This window comes from Nematolebias whitei, chromosome 7 (genome assembly GCF_014905685.2).
Source record: "Nematolebias whitei isolate Nwh7 chromosome 7, NemWhi1, whole genome shotgun sequence".
NCBI lineage: Eukaryota > Metazoa > Chordata > Actinopteri > Cyprinodontiformes > Rivulidae > Nematolebias > Nematolebias whitei.
Genome location: NC_056504.1, coordinates 40,564,750 through 40,585,331, shown reverse-complemented (window position 1 = coordinate 40,585,331; position 20,582 = coordinate 40,564,750). Strand labels below are relative to the sequence as shown.

Below are 20,582 nucleotides of genomic sequence, written 5' to 3'. Positions count from 1 at the left end.
GCACTCCAACTTACCTGACGAATCTGCTCCACAGAAAACTAATCCTCATTCTTACCACTTTCAGATCCCGACCCCATCCTTCCCTGGTTTAAATAAACATATTTTTATAAACTTTTCTGAGCCTGCTGTTGTTCTGGGTTTACCCACATTGACCTAGTTTAAAACCTGATAGTTTTGCGTTCTTTTTGACTCCAGAAGGTGTTTCTACAGCCTACAGTACTCCCTGGTCTCACTCTACATCCTCTCAAAGGAAATATTTCAGAGAAATGTCTCAGACTAAAAGTGTTTTTATTTAAACCACTCAGACTGAATTCATTCAAGACAATTCTATTACCCATGCCCAACAGCGACTCTTCAGATTTAGACATTTATCTGGTCAAACTATATAAACATTTCTAATTCCTTCTGTTGTTTTTCAAAATGAGGTCATGAATAAAAAAGCTCCAGTGTCCTTGTTTTTTGTCACTTTGTTAAAGTTCTGAATTGCATTTAGGATAAACTACAAATTCAGAATAGTGCATTTATCCCTCAACTAGATTTTTTTTTTCATCTTTTTCTGACCTCTACAGTCAAATGAGTAGATACAGACACGTTATTGTGTCTCAATCCTGAAATTAGCTTAGACCAAGCTGAATTTAAGCTGTGCTGTTTGTCTTGACCACTGTCAACTTTTTCTTCTTCTTTCGGCTGCTCCCTTCTTCAGGGGTCGCCACAGCAAACTAACTCGCACCAAGACTTGGCAGTTGTTTTTACGCTGAATGCCCTTCCTGATAAAATCGCAGACCACCGAGCTACCACAGCCCTCTGTGTGGAGCAGAGAGATGCCATCTAGAGCATCCAGGGGAGCAGATGATGGAGGTTAAGGACCTTGCTCAGGGGCCCAGAGTGGGGCAAGTGAGGGTGGAGACAGGTGTGGGTGCTTCACCTTTCCTACCCACATTTTGATGTTGTCGGTCCAGGGAGTTGAACCGGCGACTTTCTGATCATAGGCCCACTTTCTCTAACCTTTGCGCCACTACTCCTCCACCGGTGACAGTGGTCCATCCATGGACCACTGTCAACCTATTGCTTAAAACTTTCTTAGACATTGTTTTTGTTATGCTGATGATATTTTGTGTTAAAATGTAAAGATAGAGAGGATAATTTGATCATCTTCTTCTTTAATGACAACTTTACTCAAACTAGACATTTTAACTCGGATCAACGGAACAAATTCTGCAAAACCATGACAAACGACTCGTACTTCAACATCTAGTGTGGTCTTTTTATGGTTTTACTGAGGACCATCTGGATGTTTGTGCAATATCAAAAAGTGTTAGTTGCAAAAATGCCTTGCATATTTATTGTTTCATTGGTTTAAATGTGCAACATTGCACCCAAACTCAAATTACTTTTACGTATCGTAAATGTGTTTTGTCCAAACAGTCCAGTGCTCACATAGTACTGGTAAAGTCACAGTCTCACAGTCTTTCTGGCTGATTTGTTTAAAAGCAGGAAGAGCCCGAGTGTATCTGTGCATCTTTAAGAAAATCACTGTAATTTTTCTACTTTTCAATTTTTCTACTTTTTCAATTAACTTTATTTAAAACCTCACATGGTTTCTTGTCATCAGTTATCCTTACCGGGGTACAAAAGACCTAAAATGTTTTATTCTGCACAAAAAAAACAAAAGACCTATTCATTTGTTACGTTATGTTTTTGTTTTTAGATTAAATTTGGCCAAATTCTGAACATCTGTTTACTTTATATTCACATGTTGAAACAAGATCTTCCTGAATAAAAATTTAACAAGTAAAATATGTTGTAAGATGAAAAGCATTCTTGATATTTGATAACTGGTGCATCAAGTTAAATGAGAGATTTGCAGGTAAAACAATTATTTATTAGAACTTATAGGGCCAGGAAACACTTTAGCAATTCTTTAAAGGGAAGTGAGTAATATGAAAATGAATTCACTAATCGGTGTTAACATTGCGTGACACTGATTATGTTTTGTTTCTTCCTAAAAGAGCAAACACGCTGCCACCAATCATTTTTCTACATGCTGGAAAAGGCTTTCAAAGCAGTTTAGGGAGAGACAATTATAAATTGATTATTATTCAGTCTGCATAATCGGGGTTGCTCCAGCTGACCTGAGACATTCAGAGGAAACCAACTATGACCTTGTTTGAAACCATAATCAGTCATGCGTTTCCGTAGTCTGGGTTTTCCTTTCCTTTCTAATTTGCTACTTCATAGAACTGTCCAAATTAGTTTAATCTAACCAAATTAAATAGTTAAACATTGCTCTGTACCTTTAGCTCATTTCACACAGCCGCTGGGCCGTATCACAGCTAAAATATGTTGTTTTTGTTACATTCTGGGACCATTTTGGTCATTTATAAAGATCACACAAGACCCATGTGTCAGTGTGAGATCCAAAACGAAAGTCAGCATTATAAAATCAGCTGTGACTAAAACACCAGAGACGGTGATCAAACTGCAGCACTTGATGAGAACGTTCATAGACCGGCTCAGGCCAGCAGCATGCTGTTGCTCACTCAACTCCTCTGTTGTGGCTGCATGTGTTCAGTCACACCAAGGACTTGTAAATGGAACGATTCAAAAACAGAAGATCAAAAAACAGACTAACTGTAAAGAGAAAACAGAAATACTATCAATGTTAATGTTATAACCAACATAGTTTGCAAAATTCACTTAACTAAAACTCTAGTCTAGCCAGAAATATGCTACATAGATCCTTTTTAATCATGTATTTGAGATGTGCACAGCTTAGCTAGTGTTGATTGTTAATATGAGAGCAGTAAAAGTTACTGAGTGACTGTAAAGAAATTCAGAACAGTAACTTTTGATCACGCTATTGAAACTAATATGAATATGAAAACATCCACTAAAAAAATTTCAATCAATCATGTAGTCTGAGCTCACTAGACTCTTTACAATGTTCATCTATGTTGCCATGGAAAATAAACTTCTCATGGTTTAAATCACAAAACAGTTCACTGATTTATTGTAATTTTAAAGTCTGTTGATCAGCTGTTCTGGAAAAACAACATTCAAACTAAAACCAGATTTGACACTTTTCCATCCATCCATCCATCCATCCATCCATCATCCATCCATCCATCCATCCATCCATCCATCCATCCATCCATCCATTTATTTCACTTAGACATTGTTGAGTTGCTGAAGGAAAAAGTCCAGGAGGGAAATCCGAACCTCCTTCTCCCCAGCGACACTGTCCAGTTCCTCCTGGAGGATCACAAAATGTTCCCAGACCAGAAAGTTTTTGGTCTGCCCTGTGGTCTCCTTCAGGTGAGACTTGAATAGAAAACCTCCAAGGGGAGGCAACTTGGAGGCATCAGATGCCCAAACCAGCTCATGTGACTCCTATAGATGTTGAGGAAGCAGCTCCACTTCAAGCTCACCCCAGATGATGGTTCTTTCACCCTGGCAATAAGGTTTAAGATAAGATAAGATAATATAAGATGGTATGGTATGGTATAAAGTTTATTCATTAAAAAAAAAAAAACAATTCCATAACAATATAAAAAAATACAAAAGATTTAAAATGAAAGGCAGCAGAAAGAAAAAAAAAATTCGTATTATATCTGCCCCTTTTTTCAAACAATTAGTTCAATCATAATAATTTTCAAGTAACAGAACAAAATGAATAACTCTTTCTAATTTTTCTAATTCAAATACAAAAACCACACTAAGCTACTTCATATATATTTTTTTAACAATTCAGCTTTGATCTTTTTCTTAAATGTACACATTGACTTGACATTTTTAACATCACTCTCTAGACCATTCCACAATCCAATTCCTTGGATTGAGGTAGACCTTCCCTTCAGACTAGTTCTGAATTTTGGTTTGACAAATATCTCTATCCCCTTAAGATTGTAACAACTTTGTCTTTTAACAAAATTTCTTTGGATATTTAATGGTAATGTGTTATTTTGAGCCCTATACATAACTGTTAAAATACTGTAATCTACCAAATCATGGAACTTCAATAACTTCAGTTGATAAAATAATGTACTTGATGGGTGACTGTAATGCTTTCTGGTGATAATTCTTACAGCTCTTTTCTGTAAAATAAAAATAGGCTTTGTAAATGTTTTACACGCTTTCCCCCAAACATCAATGCAATAGATTAAATGTGGAACAACGATTGTGTTATACAACATGTACAGAGCTTTATCATTTAACAATTCTCTGACTTTGTATAGTACTGCAATAGATTTAGATATTTTTGTTCTTACAGAATTTATGTGATTTTTCCATGTTAGCTGTTCATCAATGAATACACCCAAAAAATTCATTGCATTAACTTCATCATGTATTTAGTTTTATCTAAATTTAATGATAATTTATTAAGTTTAAACCAAGTTTGTATTTTATCAAATTCTGTCTTCATCAATTCCAACATCCGTTTTACATCTTTACCCAAACAAAAAAATGTGGTGTCATCTGCAAAAAGGACACATTTGAGGAGTCCTGATACATTCATTAAGTCATTCGCATATAAAATAAATAACTTTGGTCCAAGTACATAGCCTTGAGGAACTCCACACGTGATATTGCAGAGGTCAGCTCTTACACCATTTATTTGTACAAACTGTTTCCTATCTTTTAAATAGCTAGATACCCAGTGTAATGCTGGTCCTCTTATACCATATTTATTTAATTTTTCAAGGAGAATAGTGTGGTCAATAGTATCGAATGCTTTTTAAAAATCAACAAAAAATACTAACACAATACTGTTTTTGATCGACAGCAGTAGTTATTTGTTTTATTATTTCCATGAGAGCCATTGATGTAGAGTTTTTTGCTCTAAACGCATACTAGCTACTACTTAGAATGTTTTGTTTAGTAATAAATTTATCTAATCTGGTCACAAATAGTTTTTCTAGAATTTTTGAGAACTGTGGTAATAAGGATATTGGTCTATAATTATTGAACATACATTTATCACCATTTTTAAAGAGAGGAACTACCTTAGCTACTTTCATATTGTCTGGAAATATTCCTTTTGAAAATGATAAATTACAAATATATGTAAACGGCTCGATAACATAACTCATTATGTCCTTTACAAACATCATATCCATGTCCACCCAGTCTTTTGATCTCTTATCTGTAAGATTTTTAATTACATTCATTATTTCTTCTTTGTCAGTTCCATTAAGAAAAATACTGTTGTCACAACCTATAACTGAATGGTTCACATTATTGTCTACTTTTGGTATTTTAGCTGCCATGCTTGATCCAACGTTCACAAAATGATGATTAAATCCATTTACAATTTCATTTTCATCATGGATCTCATTGTCATCCTTCAAAAAATATTGTGAAATACCTGTTTTTGCTTTATGACTTTTCAGAACACTAGATACAACACAAGATAATACAAGATAAGATAAGATAAGATAAGATAAGATAGAATTTATTGACCCCGCAGGAAATTGTTGTGCCAGAGTTTCAGTGCAAAGGAACATGCACAAGGAATTACACAAGATATAAACCATATCATCATATTACACCATCCCATTAAATCATTTTGTTTCCATGGTCTTGTTCTTTTGGTCATGATGATGATCTTGTGACCATGGGTGAGGATTGGAATGTCAATGGACTTCATGACTGAGGATGAAGTCCTGATCTGTCAATTCATCTCCCTCTCCATCCTTTCATAAGTCTTGAACAAGACTCTGAGAACTCCTTAACCTGAGACAAAGACTCAGCCCTAACTCACTGGAGGAAGCATTCCACCTTTTTCTGGATGAGGAAAGATTTGACCTTTTTGCTTCTCTGACCTGTCACGTTTAGTTTTTCCAAATACTACAGAACAAAGTCGGTGCTGCCCAAAAGGAACATTCAAGAAACTTTCAACAACTGTTTGTCAGTGAAGAGACAAATCCCATGCTGTTCTGGTTTCTTCTCAACAGATAAATGCAACATGTTTTGTGCAAACAAAAGCCCCAAAACAACTTAATATAAACCTTGAAATAAAACAGAACCAATTCTGGTTTGATTTAAGAACTAGGCTTTCAGTTATGAATACTTCAACTTGTCAAAAATGACAAGATGCATTAAAACTGAAAATAAACCAGTGACTATTTTAACTGGACAGCGGTCCTATCAAAGAGTGCCATGAACAAAAAATGGATCAAGAAGACAACCATGGTGAGATATGATTATTAAATAAACTTAAATTCCTTTTAAACATTGTGAAGCAACCTTCAAATATTTCATCAAATCAATGAACGAGTGCTTTTATAAAGATGTTAATCATAAATCATGCAAAACACCTTCCAAATATTTTTCTGTAAAATAAGGCAGTGTTTCCCTTCCACTGAAATAATCAGAATCAGAATACTTTTATGATCCTTGCACAGTGAAGTACAGCAAAATTACTTCTCATACAGCCATCCTAAAAATGGACAGAAGTGTACAGGGGGCTGCAGCTTCTAAGATGCGCTGCCCCTGTTAATAATAAATCAGAATCATAATAATTATCAGAATAATAAACTAATAAATTATTAATAAATCTGTTAATAGTTATCTGAATAATAAAATAAAGAAATGATCAGTAATAAATATCAGAATAAAAATGATCATAATAATAAATTACTAAATAATAATAAAAATAATAAACAATTTATTAATACTTGTGTTTATTAATAGCTGAAAAAAGATTTAATTGCCAAGAATTTCCTCAAGTTGTTTTACAAGCTTGTACACATCACAGCAAAAAACATTTAAAACAACATTTAAAATGCTAATTTTTTCCTGTTGACATAAAATTATTGTTAAACAGTTCTAACCTAAGAAAAGTGGCGTTCGCCTAAAAAATTCAGAGCAGAAATAATATTCAAATGGTATTTTCCGTCCTAACTTTCTCAGCGATGCCTCGTTGACATTCAGAATGTAGTGCTGGATGTGTGCTCGTCTGCGAGACGTCTTCAAGTCAACTGTAGGTTAGTGCTCCTTTGAATTAAGAGACTGGCTCCCCTTAGGCACCCACAAAAGTGCCTGAAGCAGAACTAGTCAGTAGCTTCTTCACCTTGCCAGCAGTGTCACAACATCGACAAAAGCTATTACAGAGAAACTGCAAAGTTTCAAGATTCTTTGATAATTCCAATCCTTTTCCATCCCTATACACTGCCCTCAACATCCCCTGACTCTATTTCTTCCAGCTTTCTTCCCTTTAAAGCAGAGCAAGAACTTTAGAAAATGTTTTTTTTTCAGTGGAGAATGTTCCGTTTATTCTAAGCAGCACCCGTGGTAATGATCTTCTGCAAAGTGTACAGTGGTTTTTATTAAAACTTTTTATGTCACAAAGGATCAGGAAAATAGGCAAGCTCCCAAAATATTGTTTAATGCAGGAGGGGTAGGAGTGTGTGTGGGGGTGGTAGATGTAAAGAACACAGTAGGGATTTAATAAAAAATAAAATAAACCAAATGATGTCTGAGCAGGAGAAAAGAAAGACAAGTGTAGTGAGTTTCATGAAGTTATTTAAAGATGGCCAACAACGTTTCTAACCTTTGGCAGGTATATGTTTGCTGTGTGACCCTACGCCGGTAACATGTTTCTAAGATCGCTAACATTTTGTATAATGATATACATAACGAACTCAGTCACGGTTGTTTCTTGCAGCTGTGCAAAGTAGAGGCCAACTGAGCAGTTGGATGACTAATTAGCCTATTGTTGCTATTTAAAAAAATATAAAAAAATCAGCATTGTTAGAGTTTTGTTCTTCTTTTTTAGAACTTGGGACATTATACAGCATATGAATTTTAAATCATTATATTTATGGGTCAAAAACAAATTGAGCTCATAAACCAGTTACCCTGTGTTCTAAAAATTGGCATCAGCAATTGAAACTGTTTGAACTTTAACAAAGCTTAATTTAAATGACGGTGACCTACATTGTGGTTTTGTTTTCCTTTTGCCAGGTGGCGAACCTGCTGCGGCTTTTCCAAATCCCTCAGATCAGCTATGCTTCCACGAGTGCCAAGCTAAGTGACAAGACTCGATATGACTACTTCGCCCGCACCGTGCCCCCCGACTTCTACCAGGCCAAGGCCATGGCAGAGATCCTGCGCTACTTCAACTGGACATACGTATCAACAGTGGCCTCAGAAGGTGACTATGGTGAGACTGGTATAGATGCCTTCCAACAAGAGGCTCGGGCCCGACAGATCTGCATTGCCACTTCAGCCAAGGTGAGCCGTTCAATGAGCCGCTGGAGTTATGAGAATGTAATCCGCTCCCTTCAGCAAAAGTCCAACGCTAAGGTGGTCATCCTGTTCACACGCAGCGAAGATGCCCGTGAGCTGCTGGTGGCAGCCAATCGCATGAATGTCACCTTCACCTGGGTGGCCAGTGATGGCTGGGGGGCACAGGAGAGTGTGGTGAGGGGAAGTGAAGCTGTGGCAGATGGAGCTTTCACCATTGAACTTGCTTCCTATCAGATCACTCACTTTAATGAATACTTCACTGCTCTGCATCCGTATAACAACACCAGGGATCCGTGGTTCAGGGAATTTTGGGAAAACCAGTTCCAGTGCAGTCTCCACGACCTCGGCTGTGGGAAACACTCTCTTCGTGAAGTTCCATTTCAACCAGAATCGAAGATCATGTTTGTGATGAATGCTGTCTACGCGATGGCTACTGCCTTACACAACATGAGGCAAGCGTTGTGCCCCAACTCCACCAAGGTGTGTGACGCTCTTAAACCTGGCAATGGACGGAAGTTTTACAGGGATTACATCCTTAAGGTCAAGTTTGATGGTGAGTTCAATCTTGTTGAACGAATACTGTAATCACTGTGCTGCACACTATACTAAAATAAATACTTAGCCACTGAATAGAAATGTCTGCTTGACATAACTGTATCAGATTTAGTTTTACTATATATGTGTCTTTAGGGAAATGTAACTTTATTCAGTTACACAAGATGCCAAAACAGGTTACTACTAAATTCACCAGTTTGTACAATGTTTAAACAATAGTAAAGTAATTATACATATTTACACTGCTGCAGATGCTTTTTGTTCTGATCACTTAGACAAGATTAAGCTATGTCCACATTCTTGCGCTTTGCGTGCGTTAATAGTTCCAGTACAGTACTTTGAATGCTGCGGACCTTCATCACACAAACTGTGTTTGTTTTCCGCTTTTCTACTTAAAGCTTCAGTGTAAAATAAGACAGTGTGCTGTAACTGCATAAACTCTTCCACATGGTCAATGACAGACCTCCTAATTCAAATGCTCATACATCTTTGTACCAGCTTTTGATTATTCTTAAAAACATTTTTTTTTAAACTGACCTATTCACTGATGGAAAATAAAGAGGGTTCACTGTGCTCTTATCCAGCTGTGCTTTTCTGCTCTTTGCAATTTCTAAAAACACAACAATCAAAAGGCTTTTACTATATAAAGGTCAAGAGAGGATCAGAGGTTTTAAATTTGTCAGTCACTACACCCTTAAGATCTAAAAGAGCTGGACCAACACACTTTGTGTACATTTTAAAACGTTGGTTACGTACTGTAACCCCAGATTCTATGAGTATAGGCGTAGCTCTTTAAGGCTGTCGCTAGTGGGTTTATCCGTACGCGTGCAGTGCAGCACTGAAAACTTTAGTCCACGCCCACCTGCTGTGTGGGCCTCACTCCCGGTCCGTATAAATTACGGAGACCAGGTAATCGGCTCCCAAATAGCTTTTTTCTTCAGCCATTTAGGAAACAGTGAGGCCCAGAGCTTAAAAGGCTACGCCTACACTCATAGAATCTGGGGTTACAGTACGTATTCAACCTTCTATTTCGTATAGGCTTCGCCCTTTAAGGCTGTCGCTAGTGGGTTAAAGGCAAAGCAGGATGTAGTCTATGCCCCACTGGGTCCATTCAGACACAACATGAAGAACCTGCTTGCACAAAAAAAACATTTAATCACTCAGCCTTCAGTGCGTAATTACATGCTGCGTAATTGCTTGCTCCATGCGCAGGAGCGCACCAGAGAAGATCTCTGGTGAGGAAAAAAAGGCTGAGATAGCAGACCTGCTGCTGTGAATAGGAACAACGGAGGATACGAATTGTAACAGTGTAACGATGAACAGAGCAGACCAACAGCTCCTCAAGATGAACAGGTTAATAACAATAAAATCAGCAGTCATGAACTTGTGACTGATAATAAATATCTCACACTGCGATTGCATGCAGGCAGGTGTGAGCTCAAAAGTGAGGCTCCATGAAACAAATAATCATTCTGTCAGAACCCTGAGAACAGAATGGGTCATGGAGAAGTAAAATAAAAACATCATGTAGATAAAAACAAATAATTGAACATGGGGATGCCATACAAATATCCTCCACTGTCATCACTCCATGCAGAGCCATGGAGAATGAAAACCCTCTGGTGGAATGTGCTGAGATTCTCTGGAGGATCCAGTCCAGATGAACTGTAAGCTTCAGAAATAGCCTCACACACAAGTATACTGTATATATGTGCGTGGGGATGTGTGTGCGCACGTGCACGTGTAAATAAATAAAGTAAATTAAAAAAGAAGCTGCATTAAGTGCAGCTCGAGTTCAGCAGTCTGACAGCTTCACTGAATGCTCCTCAGCTACCTGCTTGAGGGTGGTGGTGGTGGTTGGGGGGGGGGGGGGGGGGCGGGCACAGACGGTGTGCAGGATGAGTGGAGTCCTTCATGATGCAGAACGCTTCCCCCTGTTTCGTGATGTGTAGAGGTCCGAGGTGGTAGGAAGGCACAACCTCCCTCTGCCTCTCCCTCCTCCCTTCCCAGCTCTCTGTGTGTTTGTGGAAGAAACAATCAACAGAGTACCTGTTTATTAACCATTTTTAATCTGATATTAGTAGCATTATTCTTCTGAGAGATATTTTTAACAAAATAACTAGTAAACTGGTTGAGGCAGAGGGAAAGATGAATGCATATACATTTCTAGATTTACCAACATTCAAAATAATTGTTTGTTGCAGCAATTCATAGTTAACTCAGCAGATTTCTGACCAGAAATGCTCACCATTTTGCAGAACTTTTTAAACATGGAGTTATTTTATTTTTCATTTTGTCCAAAACTCAACAACGACTTAAGTCTGAAACTAGTTTTTGTCTGAAATATAACAAAATAAAGACTTATATTTGTTTCTGGTCATAGTTAGATAGGAATACATATTACGGTTTATCAAATGTGGATTTTCCAATCAGAGCATGTAGTATTTTCAAGTTCTCTGCAACACACAAATTCATACTCAAGCTACTACAAAAATAAATATATGTATTTTTCTATCATATTTTTAATGTGTGATTATTTACGTTATAAACCTGCAAACAGCTGTTATTTGATAACACTTCCAGTCCTTTTTTCTCTATCTTTTTCAGCACCGTTTCGACCCCCTGACACAGAGAATGTAATTTGTTTTGATGCCTTTGGAGACAGCGTCGGCCGTTACAATATTTTCCACTACCACAAAGAAGGCGGACGATATGTCTACCGTAGTGTCGGCTACTGGGCTCAAAGCCTGACCCTGAACACCAGCCTGATCCCCTGGGCTGGACAAGTTGTGCCTCCCTCCCAGTGTAGTGACCCTTGCAGGAAGAATGAGGTGAAGAGTATGCAGCCAGGCGATGTGTGCTGCTGGATTTGTATTCCGTGCCAGTCCTACCAGTACTTGCAAGATGAGTTCACCTGTGCTGACTGCAGCTTTGGACAGTGGCCTTTAGCAAATCTCACAGGCTGTTACGACTTGCCTGAGGAGTACATCCATTGGGAAGATGCCTGGGCCATTGGACCTGTCACCATTTCCTGCCTAGGGATGATGAGTACACTGTTCGTCATCGGCCTCTTCCTTAAACACAATGAGACACCTGTGGTGAAGGCCAGTGGACGTGAGCTCTCCTACATTCTTTTGCTGGGAGTGCTGATGTGTTACAGCATGACATTTATCTACATTGCCAAGCCGTCCACCGCAGTATGTACACTGCGCCGGTTAGGCTTAGGCACCTCGTTTGCTGTATGCTACTCAGCCCTCCTGACCAAGACCAACCGTATAGCTCGGATTTTCAGTGGTGTGAAGGATGGAGCTCAGAGGCCTCGGTTTATCAGTCCAGCCTCCCAGGTTGCCATTTGTGGTGCTCTGATCTCCTGCCAGCTGGTAGTGGTGGTGGTCTGGTTGTTGGTAGAGACTCCAGGTGTGAGAAAAGAAGTGAGTCCGGAGAAGAGAGACGTGGTCACCCTCAAGTGTAACAGCAAGGACTCCAGCATGCTCATGTCTCTGACCTACAACTGCATACTCATTATCCTTTGCACAGTCTACGCCTTTAAGACCCGCAAATGCCCAGAGAACTTCAACGAGGCCAAGTTCATTGGGTTTACGATGTACACCACCTGCATCATCTGGCTGGCTTTCCAACCCATTTTCTATGTTACTGCCAGTGACTACAGGGTAAGTTAAATTAGGCGGCGTGAGCTTTCTCAAGCTGTCCTTTTTGTGAAAGATAAGTTTTTACATGCCATACACCACATGCTGTGGTTATCATTTGTAATAAATTATTTGTTCAGAGTGCTCAAGGTTCTTAAAACCTGGGAAGAATACATCCTTGCAGATAATGACTTTCTCTGTGGTGGATTTTGAATTTTGAATGAATCAGTGCAGTGCCTGTTCTGCATGTCCAGAATGCGTTGACTGTGGCTCACGTCTGAGTGCGTTAACTGATAAATGCCAGAAGTTAGAAAAACAAAAGATAATAAGCCAACATATGCGAACAACTCATCATCACACCTTTCTTAACTGTCAGGGGCCAGCTGTTTGTGGTGCAGGTGTATGTGCGGGAGTTATGATGTACCAAAAATGAGTCCGACAACACAAACCCACAACTGTTGTGAAGGAGACATCTATAAGAAGAGGCAAAAAACATCTTCAGTGAGAAGTAGTTTGATTTAAAAACTACTAAAGGTGCTAGGGGCTGAGATGGGGTAGAGGCAGGGCAGCCGACCTGGGACCCGAAAGCCCCAGGCTCAAACTCCAGCCATTCCCACATGTCATGGTGTCTCTGAGCAGGACACACAGCTGCCCACTGCTCCACCTGAGTGTATCTCAGGTGTGATGGGTTAAATGCAGATAACTAATTTCACCATTGTATGGGAACATACAATGATGACAACACGTAGCGCTTATGTTGAGTGGAGGAAACACTTCTTGAAAACAGTGTTGGTCAGTTATAGCTGATTATACTAAAGAACATTTTTTTAGCCAGTTTGTGTAAATCATTCTAAAATATGCAAGTCTGCAAATCAGTATGGGCTTGAAGCTCACAGGTTAAAAGGTGAGACTCACTAACTTTTTGTAAAACTTGAAATAATATCAACTTGTCTGTAGCGCACGTGCTGTTGTTGCACTGTCTGTTTAGAAACAGTATTTTGTTTTTCTGTAAGATTTTGCCATTAAATTAGCTAAAGACTTACCTCTAGTTCAAAGACTGGACAATGGTGTGGATGAGGATTCATCATTATTCAGTCAAGATTTGTAAAGATACAGGGTTGTCTTTCTGTTATGCTTCAGTTATCAATAACTACCGTATTTTACGGAGTATAAGTCGCATCAGTCGCATCAGTCAAAAAAAAACATCATGAAGAGGAATAAACATATATAAGTCTCATTTATTATGTGTCACCACTGACCCGCTGCGTTTATTATGCATTTATTTAATGGTCAAAACAGCTTCATTCCGCCTGGGCAGTGCGGTACCATCCATCCATCCATCACGGCCGGAGCTGCTAGCTCTCCAGTGTTCCTTCTCCTGCGCCAGCTGAGTGAAGCAAGTGCGCATGGGAGGAGTTGCTGTTGTAGTTCTTAGAAATTTAAAGCATCAGTCAAAAATTGCATTCTTTTTTATTTGTATTTTTTTCTTTCGGCTGCTCCCTGCGTTAGGGGTCGCCACAGTGAACTAAGTCGCACAAAGACTTGGCAGTTCTTTTGACGCCGGATGCCCTTCCTGACACATCCACAGACCACTGAGCTACCACAGCCCTCTGTGTGGAGCAGAGAGCTGCTATCTAGGACACCCGGAGGAGCAGATGGTGGGGGTTAAGGGCCTTGCTCAAGGGCCCAAAGTAGGATGAATGAGGGTGGGGCCAGGTGTGGGTGCTTCAGCTACCCCACCCTCATTTTTGATGTTGTCGGTACCGGGGCTTGAACCGGTGATCTTCCGATCACAGGCCCACCTTCTCTAACCTCTGCGCCACCACTCCCCTTTATGAATATTGAAAAACAAAAAATCGTATATAAATCGCTTCAGCTTATAAGTCGCAGAACTGACAAATCTATGCAAAAAACCCTGCAAATTATACACCGGAAAATATGGTGATCAAAATCCAGGCACGATACTGTCAGGAGTTTCTGAACATTACAGTTTTATGTGCCTAAAACACAACTTGTTGAGAGCAAACATAACAGTGTTTTTGAAAAAGTAGTACTGACTATACTTTGTCACACTAAATCAGATCAATATACAAGTTAATTTAACATAACAGATAACAATGTATAAGTATTGACCGAGTTCAAAATGACTTCCTTAATTCAAAATCTAAATTGCATTTCTTTTATTTGTAAGGAGATTTAGATAAAAGCTGCAGTTAGATTTCTACAACCATAATAAAAGTATAATAAATGTGTATTTTTTTTTCTTTGCCTAACAGGTTTCACCTATTAGAAGTTGCATTAGTAGCATGTAAACTTAGCTCTGGATGCAGCAAATAAATCATTTAAATTTTTCTCTACAAATCATAAAGAACAGGTTGTTAAATGACTTTACATAAACAAGTCTGGTGAAAGTGATTGCATACGTCAAACAACGGATAATAAATAATTATCAATCTGTGTATTTTTATTTCCAAAATAAATCCATCTGGATCAAGACAAAGCCAAGCAGACATTTAGATAGAATAATAAATAAACATATGGCCATAAACTGAATTGATAGAAGTGCAAAAGGCTGGCCTTATTTATAAGAGATTACCCCTCTGGGAACTGACCAGCCTGCAACGAGAGGGAAACAGACGGGAGGAACAGGCAGAGCAGCGTTCTGACACAGCTGCCTCTGCAGCAGCATGGAAACAGCAGGCAGGACCATGAGCGCTGACAGAGGACTGAACGACTGTGTGTCCCTGCGCCTAGCTGTGTGGAATGGAGTGTGAAAGACTGGGATGCTGAATCCCAGCTGTGATCCCGCCGTCCTGGGACTTTAGTGATGCTCAGAGGAACCCTTCCTCCAGCCCCTTTAGGCAACACAACTCGCAGCCTGAATGGACTCATTAGATGGAGGCAACGCTCCCCTTTGACCGATGAATAATTAACAGAAGCAACTCAGTTGGCCAAGTGTCTCTAGTTTTTCGCATGCAGTGACATATTACCCGTGTTCTCCTGGTTTTTACATCACTTCTTAAATTGCTGCTGCAGCCCGACGCAAATCTTCAGGCTAGAGGACAACAATTTGATTGTAGTCAGCCATGAAATACTAAACCAGGCTAAATGCGACTCACTGAGCCATGAACAATGGCTTCGATTATCATATAAAATATTGAAGATGTTCCTTGCTTCCTGGGATCTCGTTTGATGCGACTGCTGGCCATCTCATTTCAGGAGCAAACATAACAAATTAAACAGCTTTCATGGTCAAAATTTACAGCATTTCTCTAAAATCACAGAAGACTACACAGAATACTGCATGTGTAAACCATTATATTAAACAAGCTAGCCACTGAAACAGATTTGTCCTAGATCATGACCCTGTTACATCCGTTAGGCTCACTTGCTAACTTTAGGGGACTCCAGCAGGATAATATTTTGTCATGAAAGATTAGTAATGATGTCCCATTGTGGCTAAACTAGGGCTTGGCTTTATAGCACAAGTCTCAAAAAAAGAAAAGGAATTTGTAAGTGACTGTGTGATTTAAAAAAAAATGCAAACAGTATAATTATCTGCATAATTAAAATCAGAGTTGTATTTGTAACATAAAATATTTAAAATGTTGGCTTACAGAAACAGTGGACAAGCAGAAGCTGCAGCAGTCATCTTCCACCCTGCATCCTGCTCTTCACACTTACTCCACACATCTGGAAAAATATGTGAGGACAGGCTGACTTCGGGTACTCTGCTCCTCTAAAGAAACACCTTGTGAATTATTAAAACCACTTAACAGGTCATTTCTGTGCAGCACTGTCCAGGGGTTTTATTTAAACCCGATGAAGAATTAGCAAAAAAAACATTTAGTTTTTCAGAGTACTGCAAAGATTATTACGCTCAATATGTTTGTCATAGTCCATGATTTCATGCACAGATATACAGCAAACACATAAAGAATCAAAAGGCTCAGCCAAGAACCTGCTTAAAGTACGCAGCGTTTAAAGGATTTCAAAGGTGTCATGAGATGAATCTTGATGTTACAACCACACCACTCTGAAGACACAGCTAAAAATTCAATGGCAGTTGTTTCAGTCTGAGTTTTTTATCATTACATTTGCAGATGGCTTTAACAATGCGACATTAAAAAAATACATAAAATATAAACTTCATCAGTAATGTATTCAGAACTCAGCTATTTTCCTTCCCTTGGATTTTTCTAGCCAACAAACCCTTCCATCCTATCGTGGAAAAAGAGATTCCCCAAACAACCAGGTGTAGACTCCATCATATTTATTTACAAAGCTTTGAAGAACAGCCAGCAATCACAGAAGATCAATGCATTTACACATCAATGTCAACCTGTCTGAGGCTCTGACCCGTTCTGCCTTCCTGAAAAGAAAAAGCATCAGTTTTGTAGAAACTTCCAGCTGTTAGCCCCCAGTCCCTCCCCACCCAGTCCAGCTCATCAGAAACCAGCTGCAGTCAGAAGTGGGAAGGAACCTGGAAGGCCAAGGACTCTCGAACACATCCCTGTAATTATATCAATCAGACTTCTAGGATAATAAAAACTATCTCTTGCTGTCTCTTTAATGACCAGTCACATGAAGACTGATTACTACATGGAGGCGTGGTACACCCTGGACAGGTTGCAAGTCCATCACTGGGACAAATAGAAAATTGGAGTAACCAGTTAACCTAACATGCATGTTTTTGGTCAGTGGGAGGACTCCCAAATACCTGGAGAAAACCCACACGTACTTTATGTACCTAGATTCAAACTTTCAACACCTACAGCAGCATTAAACCTGATTTCCAGTCAGTTCCACTTGAATTCACACCAACAAGCATGAGACCAAAACGTCTCTCTTCTGAACCAGGCAAACAAAGAGCCTAAGCAGCGCTCTCTATTGCGAGGGGAGAGTAGTTTTAATCTAATCTGCATGCAAATCTGGTACATAACACAGCCTCTCATGCAGTTCTATAAAGCCTGGAACGCTGCACACTCCAGATATGTTTTTGAATTGATACAGCCTCCCGAATGAGAAGCTAAATGTTTTCAGCCACAGAATAGAAGGATAGATGTTTAAAAAAAAAAAGTATTTAAGCATGTTTCGGTTTATGGGAGGAAACCAGAGAGAAAATCCACACATGCGGACGGAGAACATGTAAACTCTACCTAGATCTGATCCTGCAACATTCTTGTTGAGAGGCGACAGAGCCCCCGGGGCACCCACGGACAAACCATGCTTGCACAAATAGGAAATAAGAAAAAAACGAACTGGAAATTATTTGAACTGGTCAAACTCCACTATTTAAATAATGATATATTAAAACAGAGAAAAAAAACAAAACGAATCAGTTTGACTTTGATGATGGCGATACAACACGATGTTGGCGTTTGTGAAAGTAAATCATATTATCTGCCAACTAAACAGCCTCTTCTGACTTAAGATTTTTAAAGCAAAGATTTTTTTCTGATAATATTTGCACCACAGCCAGCAAGTCAAAATCACATTATAATTCCTCAGCTGCGTACAGACTATATAAACCCAGGTCCTCATCATTGCATAAAAATGACATGTTTCATTCATATTTTAGGGTTAACATTAAGAATGCAAGTATAGTTTGTCACTTAGATGGATGTCTAGACCAGTTTTGTCACAAATGGATCCCCTCATGCTGGGAAAAAGCTTTTCAGAGACAGGAGCTAAAAACAAGGAGCTTCCCAGAACCACAAGTCCTGTAGCACGAACGTAAAAAGGAGAGGGCACTGCTTGTCCAAGACTTACAGATATTATAAAAAATATTAGTAAAATATGAACAGCCTTGGTATTCCTAATTCATTTTTAATTCACATTTGTCAATGATGATTTTAAGAAGTATAGATGAGTCCAAGAAATAATATCTGAGTCTCCAAATCTTTAAATATTTCAGAAAAACTCAGTTAAATCAAATTCTACAGGCAGAGCTTCTGTTACTTAATGTTACCGTCATGGCAGAACAGTTTGTGCACAGCCTAACACTCTGTCCTCACATATTTTTCATACCAGCATTAACATTCAGGGTGATGACAAACACCTGCTGTGAAAAAGAAACGCTCTTGCCAGAAACCAAAACTGAGCTGTGTACCCTCTTATTAAAGAGGGTGATAAAAAAAAAAAAATGCTGTGGAAGGGTTGGAAATGATGGAGAAGGCTGAACACAGCAGCAACACAAACAAGGTGAGGCAAGAAGTATTGAAGGGTAAACGGGTGATTGACAAGCAAACGCTTTGCTTACGCCGCCTTGTTTAAAGACTCTGTTGTTAACAAATTCCTGCCTCCTCCGTTACAGTTGGCTTCACGCTGAACGATGAAAAAGGTGTTTTTAAATTATTTTACACTCAGCGGAGCCCACTCTTTCCTAAAAATTAATATTCTTGAAGCAGGACTCAATATTATGCCAGTAAGGATATGGTTTTCTGCGCGTAAAATCATTTCACCAAAGCTGCTCTGTTTTGAGACGTGCACAGAAATAGAATAAATGCGTTTATATTTATCGGTGATAATTTTTAATTAATGTGTGTAAGCTTGCTAAATTCATGGGCTTGAAGAAGCCTAACAATCAGAAATTGTTGACAGTAATATTTTTTCCTCTGTTCTTCATCCTAGGTGCAGACTACCACTATGTGCATCTCTGTCAGTCTCAGCGGGTCAGTGGTGCTGGGGTGTCTCTTTGCTCCAAAAATCCACATCATTCTGTTCCAGCCACAGAAGAATGTCTGCACCCTCAGAGTGGCCACCACCCGCTTCAGCGTCAACACCGGCCCAGCCTCCAGTTTTTCTCAAGGTACCACCTGACACACAGCAAGATGGGAGTTAACGAGCTTTAATATTAGTAACACTGACACAACACATGGAGTTGAAGTCTGACAGGACTGCTGAGCTAACGGGAAGCCGAGTGGATTGCTACGTCTTAAAACAACCCCAGATTCAAAACGGTTTAACAGTTTAGGCAAACATTATTTTTATTTGTTTATTTATTGCATTTGCAAATAACTATAGAACGAAAAACTGTGAGCGATGTAAAGGTTTATATAACAGATTTTACTGTACATGAACCACATTATTTTTTATGATACTGGAGTTGTTTGAAGAAGGCAGAAATCTGCTGTGGTCTTGACCACGTTTGGACTAGCCACTAGCTCAACAGTTTGGTCAAAATTAAGCTGTATTTATTCAAATTGAATCCATTTCAATCAGTTAACAGCGATGTGGAGGTGGTCAGGACCTACAAATATCTGAGCATACCAGTGGCTGACAGGCTGAACTGGTCAGTGAACAAGGACTCCCTCTACAGGAAGGGTCAAAGCAGGCTCTACTACATGAGGAGGCTTGGGTCCTTCAGTATCTACAGGAAACTACTGCTGATGTTCTAGCAGTCTGTGGTAGCCAGTGTCCTCCTCTTTGTTGTTGTATGTTGGGGAGGCAGCATTAAGAGGAGAGATGCAGAGCGACTTGACAGGCTGGTGAGGAAAACTGGTTCTGTGTTGGGAACAGTGAGTCAATTACATCAATGGCAGAGAAAATGTTCTTCAGTAAGCTCCTATCATCATTGACAATGCTGACCATCCTCTGCACGGCGCCATCACTTATGTATGTAGCTATACATCAGCTGGGGCAACATCACCACCAGCCTGATTAAGAAAGCTCATCAGAGACTCTACTTCCTCAGGCGGCTGAGATGAGCTGGTCTGGGAAGCTCAGTCCTCACCTCCTTCTACAGGTGTGCAGTGGAGAGCATCCTGTGCTCCAGCATCAACGTGTGGCATGGAGGCTGCACAGCTGGAGAGAGAAAAGCTTTGCAGAGAGTGGTGAAGGCTGCACAGAAGACTGTTGGAGTCAGTCTCCCCACCATCACAGACATCTACACCTCCAGATGCAGGAAGAGGGCCAACTGTATCATGAAGGACCCCACTCACCCAGCACACACACTTTTTGCCCCGCTCCCCTCAGGCAGGAGATTAAGGAGCATTAAGTGTAGAACCACTAGACTGAGGAACAGCTTCTACCCTGAAACTGTTAGACTCATAAATCTCTAACAAGGATAATCACATCATGTTGCTGCTGATCTGTTTCATGTTGCTGCTGATCTGTTTCATGTTGCTG

The 20,582-nt window shown here is 39.5% G+C and overlaps 1 protein-coding gene across 1 annotated transcript in view; it reads left to right on the top strand.

Moving 5' to 3' along the window:
* grm2a (glutamate receptor, metabotropic 2a) overlaps positions 1 to 20,582 on the top strand; it is a 35,444-nt gene that overhangs the window by 13,756 nt on the left and 1,106 nt on the right. The window contains exons 2-4 of the mRNA XM_037679548.1: positions 7,966 to 8,803; positions 11,413 to 12,476; positions 19,086 to 19,263. Of these exons, the coding sequence (XP_037535476.1) occupies positions 7,966 to 8,803; positions 11,413 to 12,476; positions 19,086 to 19,263 (2,080 nt within the window). The remainder of the gene's footprint in view (positions 1 to 7,965; positions 8,804 to 11,412; positions 12,477 to 19,085; positions 19,264 to 20,582) is intronic.